This window comes from Amblyomma mixtum, chromosome 3 (assembly GCF_055824585.1).
Source record: "Amblyomma mixtum isolate Tamu chromosome 3, ASM5582458v1, whole genome shotgun sequence".
In the NCBI taxonomy this organism is placed as follows: Eukaryota; Metazoa; Arthropoda; class Arachnida; order Ixodida; family Ixodidae; genus Amblyomma; species Amblyomma mixtum.
Window position 1 is genome coordinate 241,591,942 of NC_143014.1, and position 14,921 is coordinate 241,606,862.

A 14,921-nucleotide genomic window follows, 5' to 3' on the forward strand; every position below is an offset into this window, starting at 1 on the left:
TTTGGGCTACATATATGCCTGTACGACCTAAAGTGAGAGTTGAGAGTGCACTCAAGTGTCCACATATAGTTGTTAAATGCACCAGAGCATCGATGCAACAAAACACATTGCTGCAGAGTTTTTCATAGGGCCATAAAAAAAAAAGTAACAGCCAGGAAACGTAGCAGATGAATGTTTAGCGTGAAAAAAAAATTGTACACCGTTGCCTGCAGTTTTTTTTATTATTATGACGTGTGCGCCATATTCTTCTCTGGAATTAGCAAGGCTGTGGGTTCTCACGATCGTTCTGCATGAGCAAAGAAAACCAAACAACACAAGTGATGAGTGTGCTATTTTTTCCATGATGCTATGCCAACTATATATACAGCTCAAATGTCGATTCCGTTTCTGAGCAGCTGTCTGTGGAAGGGTTTTAGCAGGTAAGAAGGAGCAGCCTAGAGCGTGCGAAGCTGTGGTACGCGTGCTCCTCTTCGCTGTTATAGCGGTGGCCACATTAATCCCATAGGATCATCGCCTATTGGAATCTCGAAATTGTGTATCTTAAAGTGCAGGTGACAAGAATAAAGCGGATGGCAAAAACAAAACCGTCGGAGCCAACGCGTGCAACCGCATCTCGTAGAGTGCTGCTTGTGCCGTCTGCCGCGGCATAGTTTCGTTTTCGCGCGTTAGGGTCGTTCGCGCTGGCATCACAGCGGCGATGTAACTGTGCCAACAGCCGCACCAAAAATCACCTATTCTGTAAGCGTGCTCGCTTTGGCATGGGGGCTTCCCGCCAGAAGTTGCCTAACACAGCGGCGGACAAGCACCGATAGAGTGTATAGTTTCGCTTTTTCTACCCGGCCGGCACTGACATTGCACACGCATTGAACAAATGCCGGAACGGTGTAAACTATCACCGCGAGGCGACTTCCGCGGCATGCGATGCGGAAATGATGCAACAATTGCATTATGTAACAGATACAGGCGATCGAGTTTCAATTACGTATACATGGGCTTCGATCTATGGCAGCTGGACTGGCTCATAAAAACGAGGTAAAACGCAGCAACCGCGAACGTAACAGTGGGGTTCTACTCGAGGTTTGTTTTGCAGAAAAAAAAATCAATCCTTCCACTTTTGATTGTGATGATAGAAGCGCCAGCTGCGGAACAACATATAACGCGTGCTTCCATCTCGTATCGATATCACCGTTTAGCTGTACCGCATGCAGGCACCACGATCAGTGCTTTTAGTGGCAAAACCTATTGTGCACGACCCTTCCTCAAACACACGCACTCACGGTGAACTCTCGTTGTTTCGTGCTCGCTTTCTTAGCTCAAACTTTTGGTCAAATTCTATTCGAACTGAGGGTGCCAAGAGTGGACACGTGTGTGCGGCACAGTGGTTTTGTAGCCGCGTGCTCTCTTTGAGCAGTCTTATATTTATGTTTGTTGCGAGTAAACTTTTGAGATTTGCGCCAAGACTTTTGAAGATGAAGACAAGGACCATCACGTTTAGAGCCACATTGTGCGCGCGACACGAAAAGGATATATATCGTTGCAACACCAAGCACCAATGGTCGGGCATACCTCGACGTCTAATACTTCAAACTGTTAAGGGTCTGAAAATTTGTTCAAATCATGCCGATTTGAAATTAAGGGTAAGGGGACCGAAAATAGTTCTTGACACAGAGTTCGAAATAAAGAGAGCCCGACCAGAGGGTTTAATTCATTCACATTATGCGACCGCTCATCAGCACTGGCAGCATTAGCGGCGCCTCATGCGATGCCACTCGATCGGCCTCGCATGTTCTAAAATAAACTGGCCCCACGTCGTGACAGGAGCTCAGGGGGAAAAAAAAGAACTGCAGTGAAGCAGCCGCAAAGACCACAACCCACACCAAGCAACGCGCGCATAGTGCATGTAATGGCCTTTCATAGGCTATCGGTCCGGGGGCTGTCGAAAGCACGATGGCCGCGTGCAGCACGCTGCATTGCCATGCTTCATCATCGGTCAGGACAGGTAAACTGTACGGCCGTTGAATAAGCGTGTACTACCGGCAGTTTTGTCGCAATGAAACACGAGATTTTGACGGGACCGAAGTACCTTTTCGTAAATACCGCAGATTTGAATGAAGCGATTTCCGTGTGTGTACAGTACACACCGTACATACCTCTCGGGCAATAATGGCCCTTAGTAGCTGAGAAAGGCTAGAGCAAAAAAAAAAATTAAATCTGACATTAACAAGTGATGCGAATTCAATCAGCCACTGTTCTGTTTGAGGAAAGATAGGTCAAAAACGGTAATAGAAGACTGTAAATCGAATTTACCAAATATCATTCTAATCATTTAGGGCCTTTTATTAACATGTGACGACCAACATTACCCAGTTTGTGCACCCAAAGCATCTGCATGAAAACAATTCCTGCTCAAAAAGTGCCTTCAAAAGAAATATAGTTTGCAAGAGACTGAAGCTACCGTATAGAAATTGGCAGATGTCTTGAACCTTAAAACAATGGATGAACTAGCCACGTGATGTTTTCCATGTCATGTTGCATGGCATGAATTAACATGGAAGAGTTTTCTTTATGCTCTGTCAGAGTGCAGTTTAGGGAGATACCAATTTCACTAACTACCAGCGAGAGCCAAGCGCTACAGAATCTGCCTCATTTGCAGTAGGTCTCTTCGATTTGGCAGCACCAGCTGCACCAGTTCAAGGGGTGCAGCACCGTTGTCCTCGTTTTTCCGGTGCCGCGCGCGCCCCCTGCACTTTCCTCCTCGTTTTGCCAAGGTGCAGGCCTAGTTCTGCACGAGTTCTTCGCTGCCTTGCACTCGGTCAGAAGGTAGTGCAGCATGGCGCGCCTGCACTTGCGCCTTCGTTTTGCCAGTGGCTGGTGCGCGCTAGTGTACGGGCTGTATCTGCACTTGTTGAACTGGCGCTGCATGCTCACGTGACTGCTTGGTGCCGCTGCAGAACTAGTACAGCCAGTGCAAGCCAAATCGAAGAGACCTAGTGGGTTGGAACCCCAGTAGTGCTAGGACGGTTGCCTAGCCTTATTGAAATACCTACAAAGACCATCCAGTTAAAAGCACCCAGATTACAATATTCAGCAAGAGCTTTCCTAGCACTGTCAGTGCTGAATGAGGTGGAGGTATAGGCAGAAGCATCCGACATCAAGGGATGGTGCTATCAGAAAAGGTGTACCTACCTGTAAAAAAAGTTGAAATTCGTCCCTCCTATGCATTGAAAGTACACGTGCAGCACCCACAAACATTCATTACCTGATCTACATTTTCACTGGGCTTCAGTACCCATTTAGCAGTAGTCTCAGAGCAGCTTGCCAGTGAAATTTCTTTTCCTCATTAACTTTGTGCAGCATTTTCTGCTGCAGGGGCATAAACAGAAAGGCAATATGCGGCTCTGCTGAGGAAACAATGTGGAGGCTGGGTATGGTCTCAACCGACTGTTTTGTAACATGATTTTTCTATAGGGCCAACCAAGTTGTTAGTAACCTATTCATATGCTTCATTAATCACCAACAAGGCACGTTGGTAGGAATACTTTATTTGGCACAGCAGTTCTGGCAGCAATGGGTATATTGTCATTCTGCTTGTAGGCCAAGGTGCAGACTTGTGAGCACGTTGTTGAGCCAGTAGCCTGGAACGATGGATAGGTGCCTTGGACCAGAGAATGCTGCGTCATGCAAGGTCGGTTGCTGCAGTCCTTCCCCTAGTGTCAGCCATCTGCAGGGTTGGATGCCATGAAAAGAGAAAACAAAAGTGGGCAAGCTCAGAAAAGTAAAATGCAACTAATAAACCACTAAGAGAAACCACACACACAAAAAAAAGGAATGCATGCAAGAGAGAAAAAAGATAAGGGCATCTCCCAACTGTGTTCAGGAAAGTAAAAACAGCGCTAAATTCTACACAAACCACACAGAAAGACGGACAGGACGGACGCTGCCGTCTTTCTGTGTGCCGTCCTGTCTGTCTTTCTGTGTGGTTTGTGTAGAATTTAGCACTGTTTTTACTTTCCTGAACACAATGTCACACCAACTAGCCCAGCAAAAGGTACTGTTAAACATCTCCCAACCGACTATCGCAGCAGCCTACGCACTCCTGTAGTGGCCTTGTGCATGGACATTTGAAAGATCCTAAAAAAAGGATAAAAGCAACATTGTTGAAGATGTGCTGGAAGAACCACACTCAAAAAGAAGTGTGCACAGAGCTCAAGAGAGAATGAAAATAGTCAAGACAAACAACGAAAGGGTTTCACTGGGTCAGACCAGTACTCATTAAGAGAATGAAATTATCAGGTTCCAAGCCTTGGCAGTTAAGCTTGGCCAGCCCACAACACTGCCGCATTTCCTTTTGCGGCTTCCGACGCTGGCACCACGGTGGAAGAAAGAGACTAGGTGTCTGAACACGGCTGCCGCGCCGGCGACTTTTTTGCTCGTAGTTTACGCCTCTCTCGGCAGATGGCGTGGATCGTTGGGGGGTGAACTGTAGCACCCGATGCGGCGCGCGGACCTCCACAAACATTCACACGCATGTAAGAATGACAAGTAAATTGCCCGATGTATGTCTGTATACTATATTAAACGTCCGGCAAGCCTTTAGAAGCAAGCTTAGGTATATGCTCATGATTATTTCAGCTTAGAACTGCTATTCATACCTAAGCGTGCTTTGATACTCGTAAACGTCCAATATATCGACCACAGTGGAATCGCCCGCGTGTTTACTAGAGCTCAGCTTGTACAAACGCAAAACAATCTGGCTTGTGCAGAATGCAGAATTCTTAAAAAGAAATTTTCAAATACGCGCTATTAAGATGTCAATAAATCCTAGTCACGCATGTCAAATATGCTAGCTTCCGATAACGGAAGGTGATCGTTGGTTCCCGCTTGGTTTTGTGTCGGGCATTATTGCTCACGTAGATGCTGGCTTTCCAATTCCATATCTGCGCGAAAATAGTGGCCCAACGCAAACTGCGGGCTGCCGCGTGTTCCTGAAATGCACTGTCTCCACCTCTGCTTTGCCGCCACAAGCGTACAGGCATGCGAAGTAAAGTTTGAAGGCTGTGCTCTCGAAATGTCTCATAAAACAACCGGCTAAGACGGATTTTATTTTTCAGATTCATGCAGACGTCGCCAGCACAATATCACATCGGCGGCCGAATTTCGATGAAGGCGAAATTCTAGAGGCCCGTGTACTGTGCGATGCCAGTGCACGTTAAAGAACCACAGGTGGTCGAAATTTCCGGAGCCCTTCACTACGGCGTCCCTCATAGCCTGAGTCACTTTGGGACGTTAAACTCCCATAAACCAAACCAAACCTAAATTCAGGACTGCTGTGCTTTTCAAGGTGTTTGGCATTCTAGACAAGCCTTGAAGGCTTCCTAAGATGTACTGATCAATTCGCGCTACAAGGGACATACACACGGAAACACAAACGGACGAAGCGCATGCGCTTCGTCCGTTTGTGTTTCCGTGTGTATGTCTCTTGTAGCGCGAATTGATCAGTATGAAGCACCAACTAGCCCCCGCTCTTGCATTCCTAAGATGTTGCATTTTCACTTTCGAGTCAATTTTTGTCTGTTTGCAGACCTGCGTCATTCGCATAGCAATGTAATAGTGAAACAAATTTGCCATCATATCTTCTTTATGCTCCACACATGGGAACGAGAATGTATGCTTTGCTAGCATTGCTTCAATTATTACCTCATACGCATTCATATGTGTGGCATTTTGCTGAAATTCTTTTTCAGCGATCTGCAGCAAAGAAAAAATCCTGAGATTTGGGTGCAGGAGCCCACCTCTTGTCTTACATTGCACAAGTATGCTTTCAGGCTGAGCATGGACCTCAGTTTCTTCAACAGCCCTTCAACATTTTTCTGCACATAAACCCAGCCAGGTAATACACAATGCAGTCAGCAGCCTCTGGCTCTGCGCATACCTCACCAAACGCTTCATCGCACTCAACCTCCGCGGCAACCAATCCATCCAGTTTGCATTTTAGCTGCTGAAGACGAGTCTCTTGTTTTCTGTCCATTTGGAACGCAAGCTTTAGATCAGCCAACGTAAGCACATGTGTTTCCCGAGCTTGCTGCTCTACCTCGCAGTTCCCAAGCTTGGGTGGTTTGATCAGGCTATACACTGAAAGCATGTTATATAGCTGAAGAAATGTGGGTAATAAGGGATGGTCATTCTGACCGCCTTCTTGGCGGATTGTCAAAAAAAAAACACTCTAATACATCCTGGTTAAATTTTCCAGACAGTACGTACTTGAAGCCACACTGTTTGAGCAAATATCTTGTCAGTTCTAAAGCTGACAAAACTGTGACACGCAAGCCTGCTACAGTCTGCTCTATCAGAAAATGATCGCGAGATATCCTTCCAACCACCACTTCCCCCTCCCGCTTGTTGAACCAGTACAAGAAGGAGGCGAGAACTGAGATCTTTGCTGCCTGCACTGATGCCTTCTTTGGAATGATTGCGATTGAGTGCGTCAAACAGATCGTTAAATTACAAGGTGAATTCTACTGTGCCCTTAACATTCTCCAGTCCCACTTTTTTTTTCTTTGCTAGTAAAACTCCAGCCCGCTGGTCACACTTCAACTGAACAGTTGGGAGCGAGTTTTACGCGCATCTCAGATTAATATGGGTATGCATATGTGAGCTTGTGGCAAACACGCAAGTGTCCAGGCTGCTTTTGGTCTTGAACAAAAAGCTTATCATAGTGTGTCCATTGGACACGGCCACCAGGAAAGTTTAGAACCTTTTGGGAATGCAGACGGTTGCGCAAACATTTCATAAGATGCGGAGCATCCGAAAAGACAAATATGCTACGCTTGTCATCAACAGGGAGGGACGAAACAGCTTTTACCCATCACACAATACACAGGAGTGTATGACGGAAAATATAATGGGCAAAGAAAGACACGTGGCACAAAAACAAGCGCAGCGATCACTCCAAATGCAGTTGCCGGCACACACGCCGCCCACACGCCCGCTGACCCCCTAATCTGCTAGCGCCATCTCACGACGCTCCCAGAAAACACGAGCGGACGGTCGTCAACATCACCTGCTGGAAATGCACTGTCGTTCAGACACCTAGTATATTCTTCCACCGTGGCTGGCACACAGGAGGTCAAAAGCTCCATATGCTAAACCCAAAACCTTAAAGGGATACTGAAGCAAAATCTGAAAATTGAACAAAAACGCTGAAAATAGATTCTCGGAATGTGATTACACCGAAATCTAGTCGTCACTGCGCATATTTTTCAGCGGATGGTTTTATTTTCGATGTTTCATGAGCGCGCGCCAAGCCCTCCCGGTCAGCGCGAGGTGAAGAGCGTGACGTCATGGCACCCTCCCGCGGCGACAAGTATGGCGGCGCCCTTCGATGCATGAAACTAATGAAACCTCGCTTCGGACTGGTTGCGTCGTTGTTACTGGCTTCTTCAGCGCGGTCACTGGCCATAAATGGGCCACCGGTCTTTCGCTTCGTCTCCTGTCGCCCATAAGAAAACTTACGAGTAATAAATTTGCTTTATTTTTTATTTAGAGTGACGATTCTGCCTCCTTTAGGCTAAGCGGGGTGTCGGTTTGTTGACAACAATGCTTCTCCTCCTAACCGCCAGATGGCGCCACTAGTCTGAACATCGTTGCGCTTCGGTTTTAAAAGTGAGAATGTTAGAAATGGCGTAAGGTCCGGAAAAAGTTGCTGCATTTAGCGGACGTAAGCGTGCATACGGTTATGGTATGTAAACAGCATCAATTAACATTTTGACATATCTGTGTACGCCATGAGTAGCGATGGCAATCGTGCTTCTGCGGGAACGGTGGGCGCGCGGGTGTAATGACGTCTAGTCGCAGCTTCCACAGGCGGCCGCCAGGTGCAACAATACGGCAATAGTGAAAAACAGTATGTCATCCACCTTTTTCGCTAAAATGCTTGTCATATTTATCAATTTTAGCAGACAAGCTCTTGTTACATGAAAAAGAGCAGCTCCAAAAGTTTGGTTCAGTATCCCTTTAAAATAGGGGGGACACCAAATTTTTGGTTGGCGTCTTTGTTTCAAATACTGCATTGCCCCAGGGCACATACACATGACACATGCTGCACGATTCATATATGCACTATAAATAATTTATTACCGCATTACTTATACTGAGCGGTTTCGCTTTCCGAGCGCTGGGGTGCGTTATGACGTCACTCTCAAAAGCAGCAACCCTGGTCACGTGGGCTCCAAAAGTAGACAAAGGGACTGCTGCGTCGTCTGCTCTCGTACACATGCTGTACATAGCAGGGCTTTTCGAATTGCCGGCCGGTACTATGACATGCTTAGCAAAGCCAAGCGGGTGAGGGGCAACGTCGAGTTCTGAAACCAAGCAGCTCACTTGGGACGATCTCAGTCGGAATACGCGATTTCAGCGTTGTATTTAGCTTTGGAACACTCCGCCCATTCCAAAAGGATAAAAGGGTGCAACAATTTCTGGGAGTCTTTGGTGATCTCGCGAGTATATTGTGTATTCATAAGCAGATAAAATTTGTTTTGTACAATGCATTTTTAAAATAAATATTTGCTTTCCTTGTGCTTTGCTGCGTATGAAATTAGAGCTAGTTCTCAGCAATGCTGCTGTTCCTGTTGCAGCTTGAATAAGCCCTTGTGATCTAGATGCCAACTGAAAGCAGCATCTGCTTGCATTGGATGAAATGCTCCCAGTGCAGTGCATTGCTGCTATCCACATTGCACATAAAAGAAGAATCTAATCCCACTCAAACAAATATCTTTCCGCGTGGTTTACATAGTAGAGTTTCCTTGTGGTGTGGACGGAATAACAAAAATCTGCGGACAAAAAGACTAAAATGTAGCCGTTAAATGCATTCCTGAATTATATATGCTATCTAGGCGAGCTGAAGCATTCAACAAAAATTAAAACTGGACGTCCAGCAAGCTACTCATTTTGAATTCCCTACGGCCGAAGCGAGAAACATAGTGGCGATAATAATGGACAGTATACATGATCAATTCACAGAAAAAAATGAATGAAGCCGCAAAAGCTGCATTGAAAAGAGATTTGCTTCCCGTGTTTGAGAAAGCTCCTTTTATGAAGTCAATCTTTTTATAACAGGTGGCTACCCTTTTCTTCTTTCGTCCCAGCATTTGATGTTCTCTGCCAAGTGCGTGCCAACATCAAATTTTTCATTTTGAAGCAGATAATAGTAATAAAATTCAGAGCAAATACAACTGAATAATCTAGAGTAGTTCAGATATCAATACAGGTAGTTAAAATTACAATACAAACATGCTTCCTCAAAATGCAGCAATGAAACAGAATATTCCACACCAATATTTTACTCCTCATAATTTATCACATCCTAATGCTTACTGACTATCTCAATGAATGAGGGGAAATCATGTAGAATGGTAAAATTTGCCTAAAGCATAACTGTGTGCAGGGAAAAACCTGACAGCTTGAATTTGCAAGCTGGCAAGTGGAGATGCTCTTGCCACAGTTCGCACTGAAAAGGAGTAGGACGTGATGTGGCACACTGCTGAGAAACAAAAGATTATACAAAAAATCAATGAACAGCAGCTTAAGCTACAACGCGAGTGAGAGCTTTAACACGACTGCGTCTTCCACGCTGCCTCGTGACACCTAGAGACAGGTCCAACTGTGAAATGCTGTCCCAGATGCATCATTCTTGACGGGACATGGCCCACTGAACTCTTGTGTATGGGTTTAACCACACTGGAATCCCTAGCCATAACGGGCCCACAGATGCTGGCACATTTCAATTCGGAATCTCTGCAGCAATTTTGGCAGCTGTTTTCCTTCTCACCAGACGAAAAGTGCCTCAGTGATCTGGGCTCTTAGATTTGGAAGTTGCTTAAAATTATACTCGCAAGTTCCTGCTCTCTTTTAATGGTTCATAAGAGTGGTGGCCATATGTGCTTTTACAGAAGAAACAAAGAGCACCACTTCGAGAAAATGCTGGAAAATTATCTAAACGAAACACTCCGCATGCTTTCATGGGATTCATAAACTGCTCATTATACTGCCAGAGATTATTTCTGGCTTTCAAAGGTTGATTTTTCCATCAGTGAAAAGTACTGTCGTTTCCTGCCTTTCTTTCCCATGAAGGCATCCTGTGCTCACTCTGGCATCCCTTTAGACAGTAGCAGTGCCATGGGACAAGCACCAAGAGATTTCCATAAAAAATATCAGCTTTCTATGACCTTATCACAGCTCGAACCGCAAAGAAACTAGCCTCTATTTGTTTGTTTCTGCAATGGCCTACAAGATTGACGAGGCCTGAGAGCAAGATTTCCAGATTGATTTTGATGCCACGCTAGGGTGGCGTGGCTCCTCGCATGAGTACATTGAAAGTGCATGAATTCTGCACATTGCTATGACTACGGCATATTCCACAGAAAATACTTTTGAATGCAGCTATGTCTATCCATATGCACCAGCCCAAATTTACTGTCGAGTCCGGGAACAAGTACAGAACGAACCAGTATATACAATGCTCACATCATGGACGACAAGGAAAAGACACCCAAAACAGACAGGCTGCCATGCCTTATACATGTTAGAAGAAAAAATATGCCACGCCAATGTGAACAGACCGTGTGCTGGGCACTCACAGTACCAAAGAAACTTGCGGCAGACCAAGTTTCCGTAAGTACTTAGGAAATCAAGCGTGAATGCAGCGCGGGATCAGTTAATCACCACTATTTACAAAGCTTGGATCGAGCTAGCGGCCGCCAGCACCAGGAACGCACGAGTACAGTGCACTGTAGCGCGAGCAACCGGCCACAACCAGCCGCCTAAACGCGCGCCGCCATATTGGATTTTTGATGCGTTTACCGCCTCTCCCAGGTGCCGCCACCATCGCCTTCGAAAAAAAACGTCCCCATTGGCTCTATGAGAGTGTCACTCCCTTGCCCACGCGTCCCACATTGCTCGCCTGTCACTTCAGGGTTCATTCGAATGCACGTGAAACCGGCGGCGGAGATTATGCGCAATTCGAACCCGCTCGGCGGCAACGATAGCACGGGCATTTCGTTCGTCGCGAGACCGCCAGTGTTCATTGAAGGGCATTCACGCTGCTCGTTCACCACTGTTTTAATACAGCGTGCGCTACGCAGCAGTTGTCGGTGTATTGTGCGGACGTTTCGTGCCTGTGTGCAGTGTGTTTGTGCCATTCGTGCTCTCGTATCCGTCGCCAATGAAACCTCGTTGCTACTTCTGAGTGTTTTGCAACGCTCCGGCGATTGTGACTGCTGTTGACTATAATAGAACTGCCATTTTTTGCTCTTCGGCGATTGCGCTTGCTTGAGCGGCGAGGGTGTTGACATGGACAGAGTGAAATTGTAAAGGAAGCAGCTGCGCTCGCTTTGTTATTAGCATACAGAAACGTTGTTCTATGCCCGTTTTTGAAGCGGGTAACGTTTGAAGCGTCTAGCGAGCTATTTGCCTCTGGGACGTGCCAGGCTCAAGTGTATTCGTTCATATCGAGGTCAAGTCTGTATTTTTGGTCGCGCGCGGTTTTTAGATCCGTTCCTTGTCGAAGGTCTTGCAATTGCTTTTCTGGCTGAGGTCATGATCAAGAAGTGTGAAAAAGGCGGAGCATTTTCGCACTTTATGACAGCGAAAATGCTTCAGCTGTAAATAGTTTCTGGGTTGCTCTCAGCTTTAAAAGTGTAATAGAGGCCTTTTCTCACAAGTGTTTATTGCGCCCATGTCCTGTGATAGTGTTATGTACTGTAAAAAAATACCTGAAACGGGAGTGCACATGTGCATTAAATTTCCATGGTTCCTGTGGTTATGTTGAAGCCATTTCATATTGTTGATAACAAGCAGCTACTGTGCAGTGACATTACCAGCTAGTATTTCAGCAAGTAAATTAAATCGGTGTGTACAGCTACAGCTCTGCACGTTAAACATGAACCACTGCACTAAAATACTGCACAACGCCGTGAAATTTTACTACAGCCACTTGGTACCCCTAAACTTCTAGAAGCAGTCTGAAAAGCTGCGGTCATATATATTATTCAGGAAACTATTTGTGCCAGCGTGAAACACGCTATGTTGCAGTGCTGCAGGGTGGATTTATGAGTCATCCTTAAAGGGGAGGCTGGTTAAAAAATTCCAGGCTTTCGGAGGAGGGTAACACCACCCCCATAAATCCTCCTCTGCCGTGTTACTATATGCACTGTCGCCCTCGCCGTATTTGTCACCTCTATGAGTGCCTCTTGGAGTTGTAATTGTTGGCACTGCCAGCATTATCAACCCATTATGATACGAAATTTTGCATTCAGGGATGAGAACCCAAAATTTTTAGTATATTTGCCCATCCTCTCTGCTATATGAGAAAGCATTCCTGTCATGGCGAGCCACACAAAAACATGCTCTGAAGATAAATACAGTACTCAAGACCAATAACAATATACTGCAGGTTTTTCTTGTCCTGACTGCTACAGCAGAAGGCACTCTTGGCACAGCAAGCTGCCCAAACATACCCAATGGAGGCAGGATGCAATATTCAACATCAAGCGCAGCATTATAAGGCAGGCTGATTTTTCTAAGCTGTGGTGTGACCAGGCATGGCAGCATTGTTGATGACCTTGCCGAAAGCAGGCCCATGCACACTTATTCAGCACAAAACAGATGGTTATGCTATCCACCAGAGAGCGTGATTAAAGTGTGGCCAGTATGTGGGCCACATTTAGGCGTGCATAGCAGGCAAACAACCCGAGATCAAAAACCTTGCTCAATAATCTCATGCATGAAGTTCTAAATTCATTCTCGCAAATCAATTTTTTTTTACAACCTCACGGGCACATTTAACAGCTCTCCTCACAAATATCATTATGCTCACAAATACGAAGCCTCCTTGCTTCGAAGCTGGACATGGAAAGCTTCCAGGACAGCTTTTCAGGAAGCTTAAGCTTAAAAGCAGTACTTTTCACTGCATTAATAGTTGGTTCGGAAGCATCATAAAATACACGGCATGATTTCAGACGCACAGTATGTAAAGAAAAGGAATGAAACATCATACACAGCACAGAGTAGCAAGTTCGATATGAGTGGCACCATCTGTAACAGTTTTTTATATAAAAAAAAACACAAACAAGCTTTCTCTTCAAAGTGTACGCTAAATTTTGTTTCTTCCCATCTTCTATATTTTGGCAGCAGCTGTGTATTTATGCACAATTTCACTGAGCAATAATTTTGTGCCCTTCACCTCATTTGGTGAAATGAACCTGCTAGCCCTGCGATTAACACGAGACTACGATGAACCTGACGTAAGTATAGCAGCATATTTCTTCAATTGCGGCCTGCAAGGACCCCAGGGAAGCATACCTCCACCGTCGCTAAACGAAGCAGGCAAAAATGGCTGAAGACATTGCGCACCATGGTGGGCTACCGCAATAAGTGAAATTTCCTTCCCGCGCTTGCCGCATTTGCGATAAGTGCCTTCGTCGAATGCTACTTGATTATGACGAAGAGCGGACTGTTTGGTTCGAATAAGAGAGAGAGAGAGAGGGGATGATGCCTAGGCGACGCTGCCCAGAGCAATAACTGGAAGCAGCCGAGTGTCTCGTACGGATATATTTCCGGGCCTACCGTGATAAAGAACGGCCACAAACCAAGCGTCCCTCGCACTGGAGTGTAGGATAGCTCCTTCGCTTGGTTTGAAATCCAACGAACCGTCTAATATCAATCATTAGAACTTCGGTTTTTCAGTGTTCAGCCTGTTGAATGCATTTGCGGTGTATAACGCATGACTGAAATTTCTCGTAGAGCTTTTCCTAGCGAGCCGAGGTAACAGCGTTGAGGCGGACATGCAGCAGTTTCTCGACGCCACTTACAGTCGCATAGTTCGAGGCTCCGGCATACGTGCCCTGGCCCAACCTTACGTGGCGTGCTCGCTGTCGTAACGTGTAAAATGCTGTATAGTGTTGGTTTTTCGAAAAGCTGCTCTGGATGACACATTTGAGGGAAACAGTGGAATGACTGCAGCGCAGGTCCTTGCCATGTCTACAATGAATGTCTTATAGATGGCCGCACGATTTGCTGGTGGCTGGCGAGAGGTGCTTCTGGAGAATAGCTGGCTTTCCGACTACGTCCTTGATATTCAATTTCGTCGTCGCTTTTGATACGGCAGCATTTAGGTCGTCGTCACACTAAACGGAAAGGAGAAAAAGGGAGTAAGCTCTTCGCCAGCGCACACCCTCGTTTAAAAGGCTGCACCCAAGAGGAGAGCTTACTCTCTTTTTACGCCCATATAAGCGTATTCGTGTTAATAGTGGGCGCAGCTTCCGGTGTCTTCGCAACGAAATTCCCTGATTCAGTCACGTGACCGACCTTGCGGCAATCATCATCAACCCGCCCACCGTGGCAGGTGGCAACCTGCTCACCGGGTTGTGAGCAAACTGCCCACCTTTGCCAAATTCAATGCATTTGCCGCCTGCCCACCGAGGCGCTGCGCATGAGCCTTACCGGAGCTTGGTAAGAGCAACCTGGGTTTTTTTTTTGAACAACCACCTGCCGGAGCAGTGGGGCTTCGCTTAACCGTCGAACCACTGCACCAGTAGTGCTACGCAGACTCACCGCGATCTAAGAATGCGTTTCAAAGGGTCGTGACGTCTTCAACACCACGTGACCATCGATGGACTTATCACAAGGCAACGCCAAATATGAAAACCTAAGGCCTTCAAAATATCAAGACAGCAGTTCGAGAGACTTAGACCGACTTTGAGACTCGAACCGACGGAACTGCGACTGAAAACATACAGAAGTTGTCGAGCCGTGCGGCGTCTTCAAAGCAGCCATAAGGTACAGCCTCCCTGATTTTTAATAATATAGCGCGAGCGTCGACCAAACTGCTGGTCAGCGCCTTATAACGGCGATAAGCGTGCAACAAG

General features: G+C 46.2%; 2 protein-coding genes across 3 annotated transcripts in view; one reads left to right on the top strand and one right to left on the bottom strand.

Moving 5' to 3' along the window:
* Positions 1–14,921, top strand: part of LOC149354179 (uncharacterized) — a 77,107-nt gene that overhangs the window by 28,720 nt on the left and 33,466 nt on the right. The gene's annotated exons all lie outside the window — the stretch shown is intronic.
* Positions 3,527–14,921, bottom strand: part of LOC149354180 (uncharacterized) — a 320,413-nt gene continuing 309,018 nt past the window's right edge. Inside the window, exon 5 of the mRNA XM_089583127.1 lies at positions 3,527–3,721. Coding sequence (XP_089439253.1) covers positions 3,580–3,721 — 142 coding nt within the window. The 3' untranslated portion in view covers positions 3,527–3,579. The remainder of the gene's footprint in view (positions 3,722–14,921) is intronic.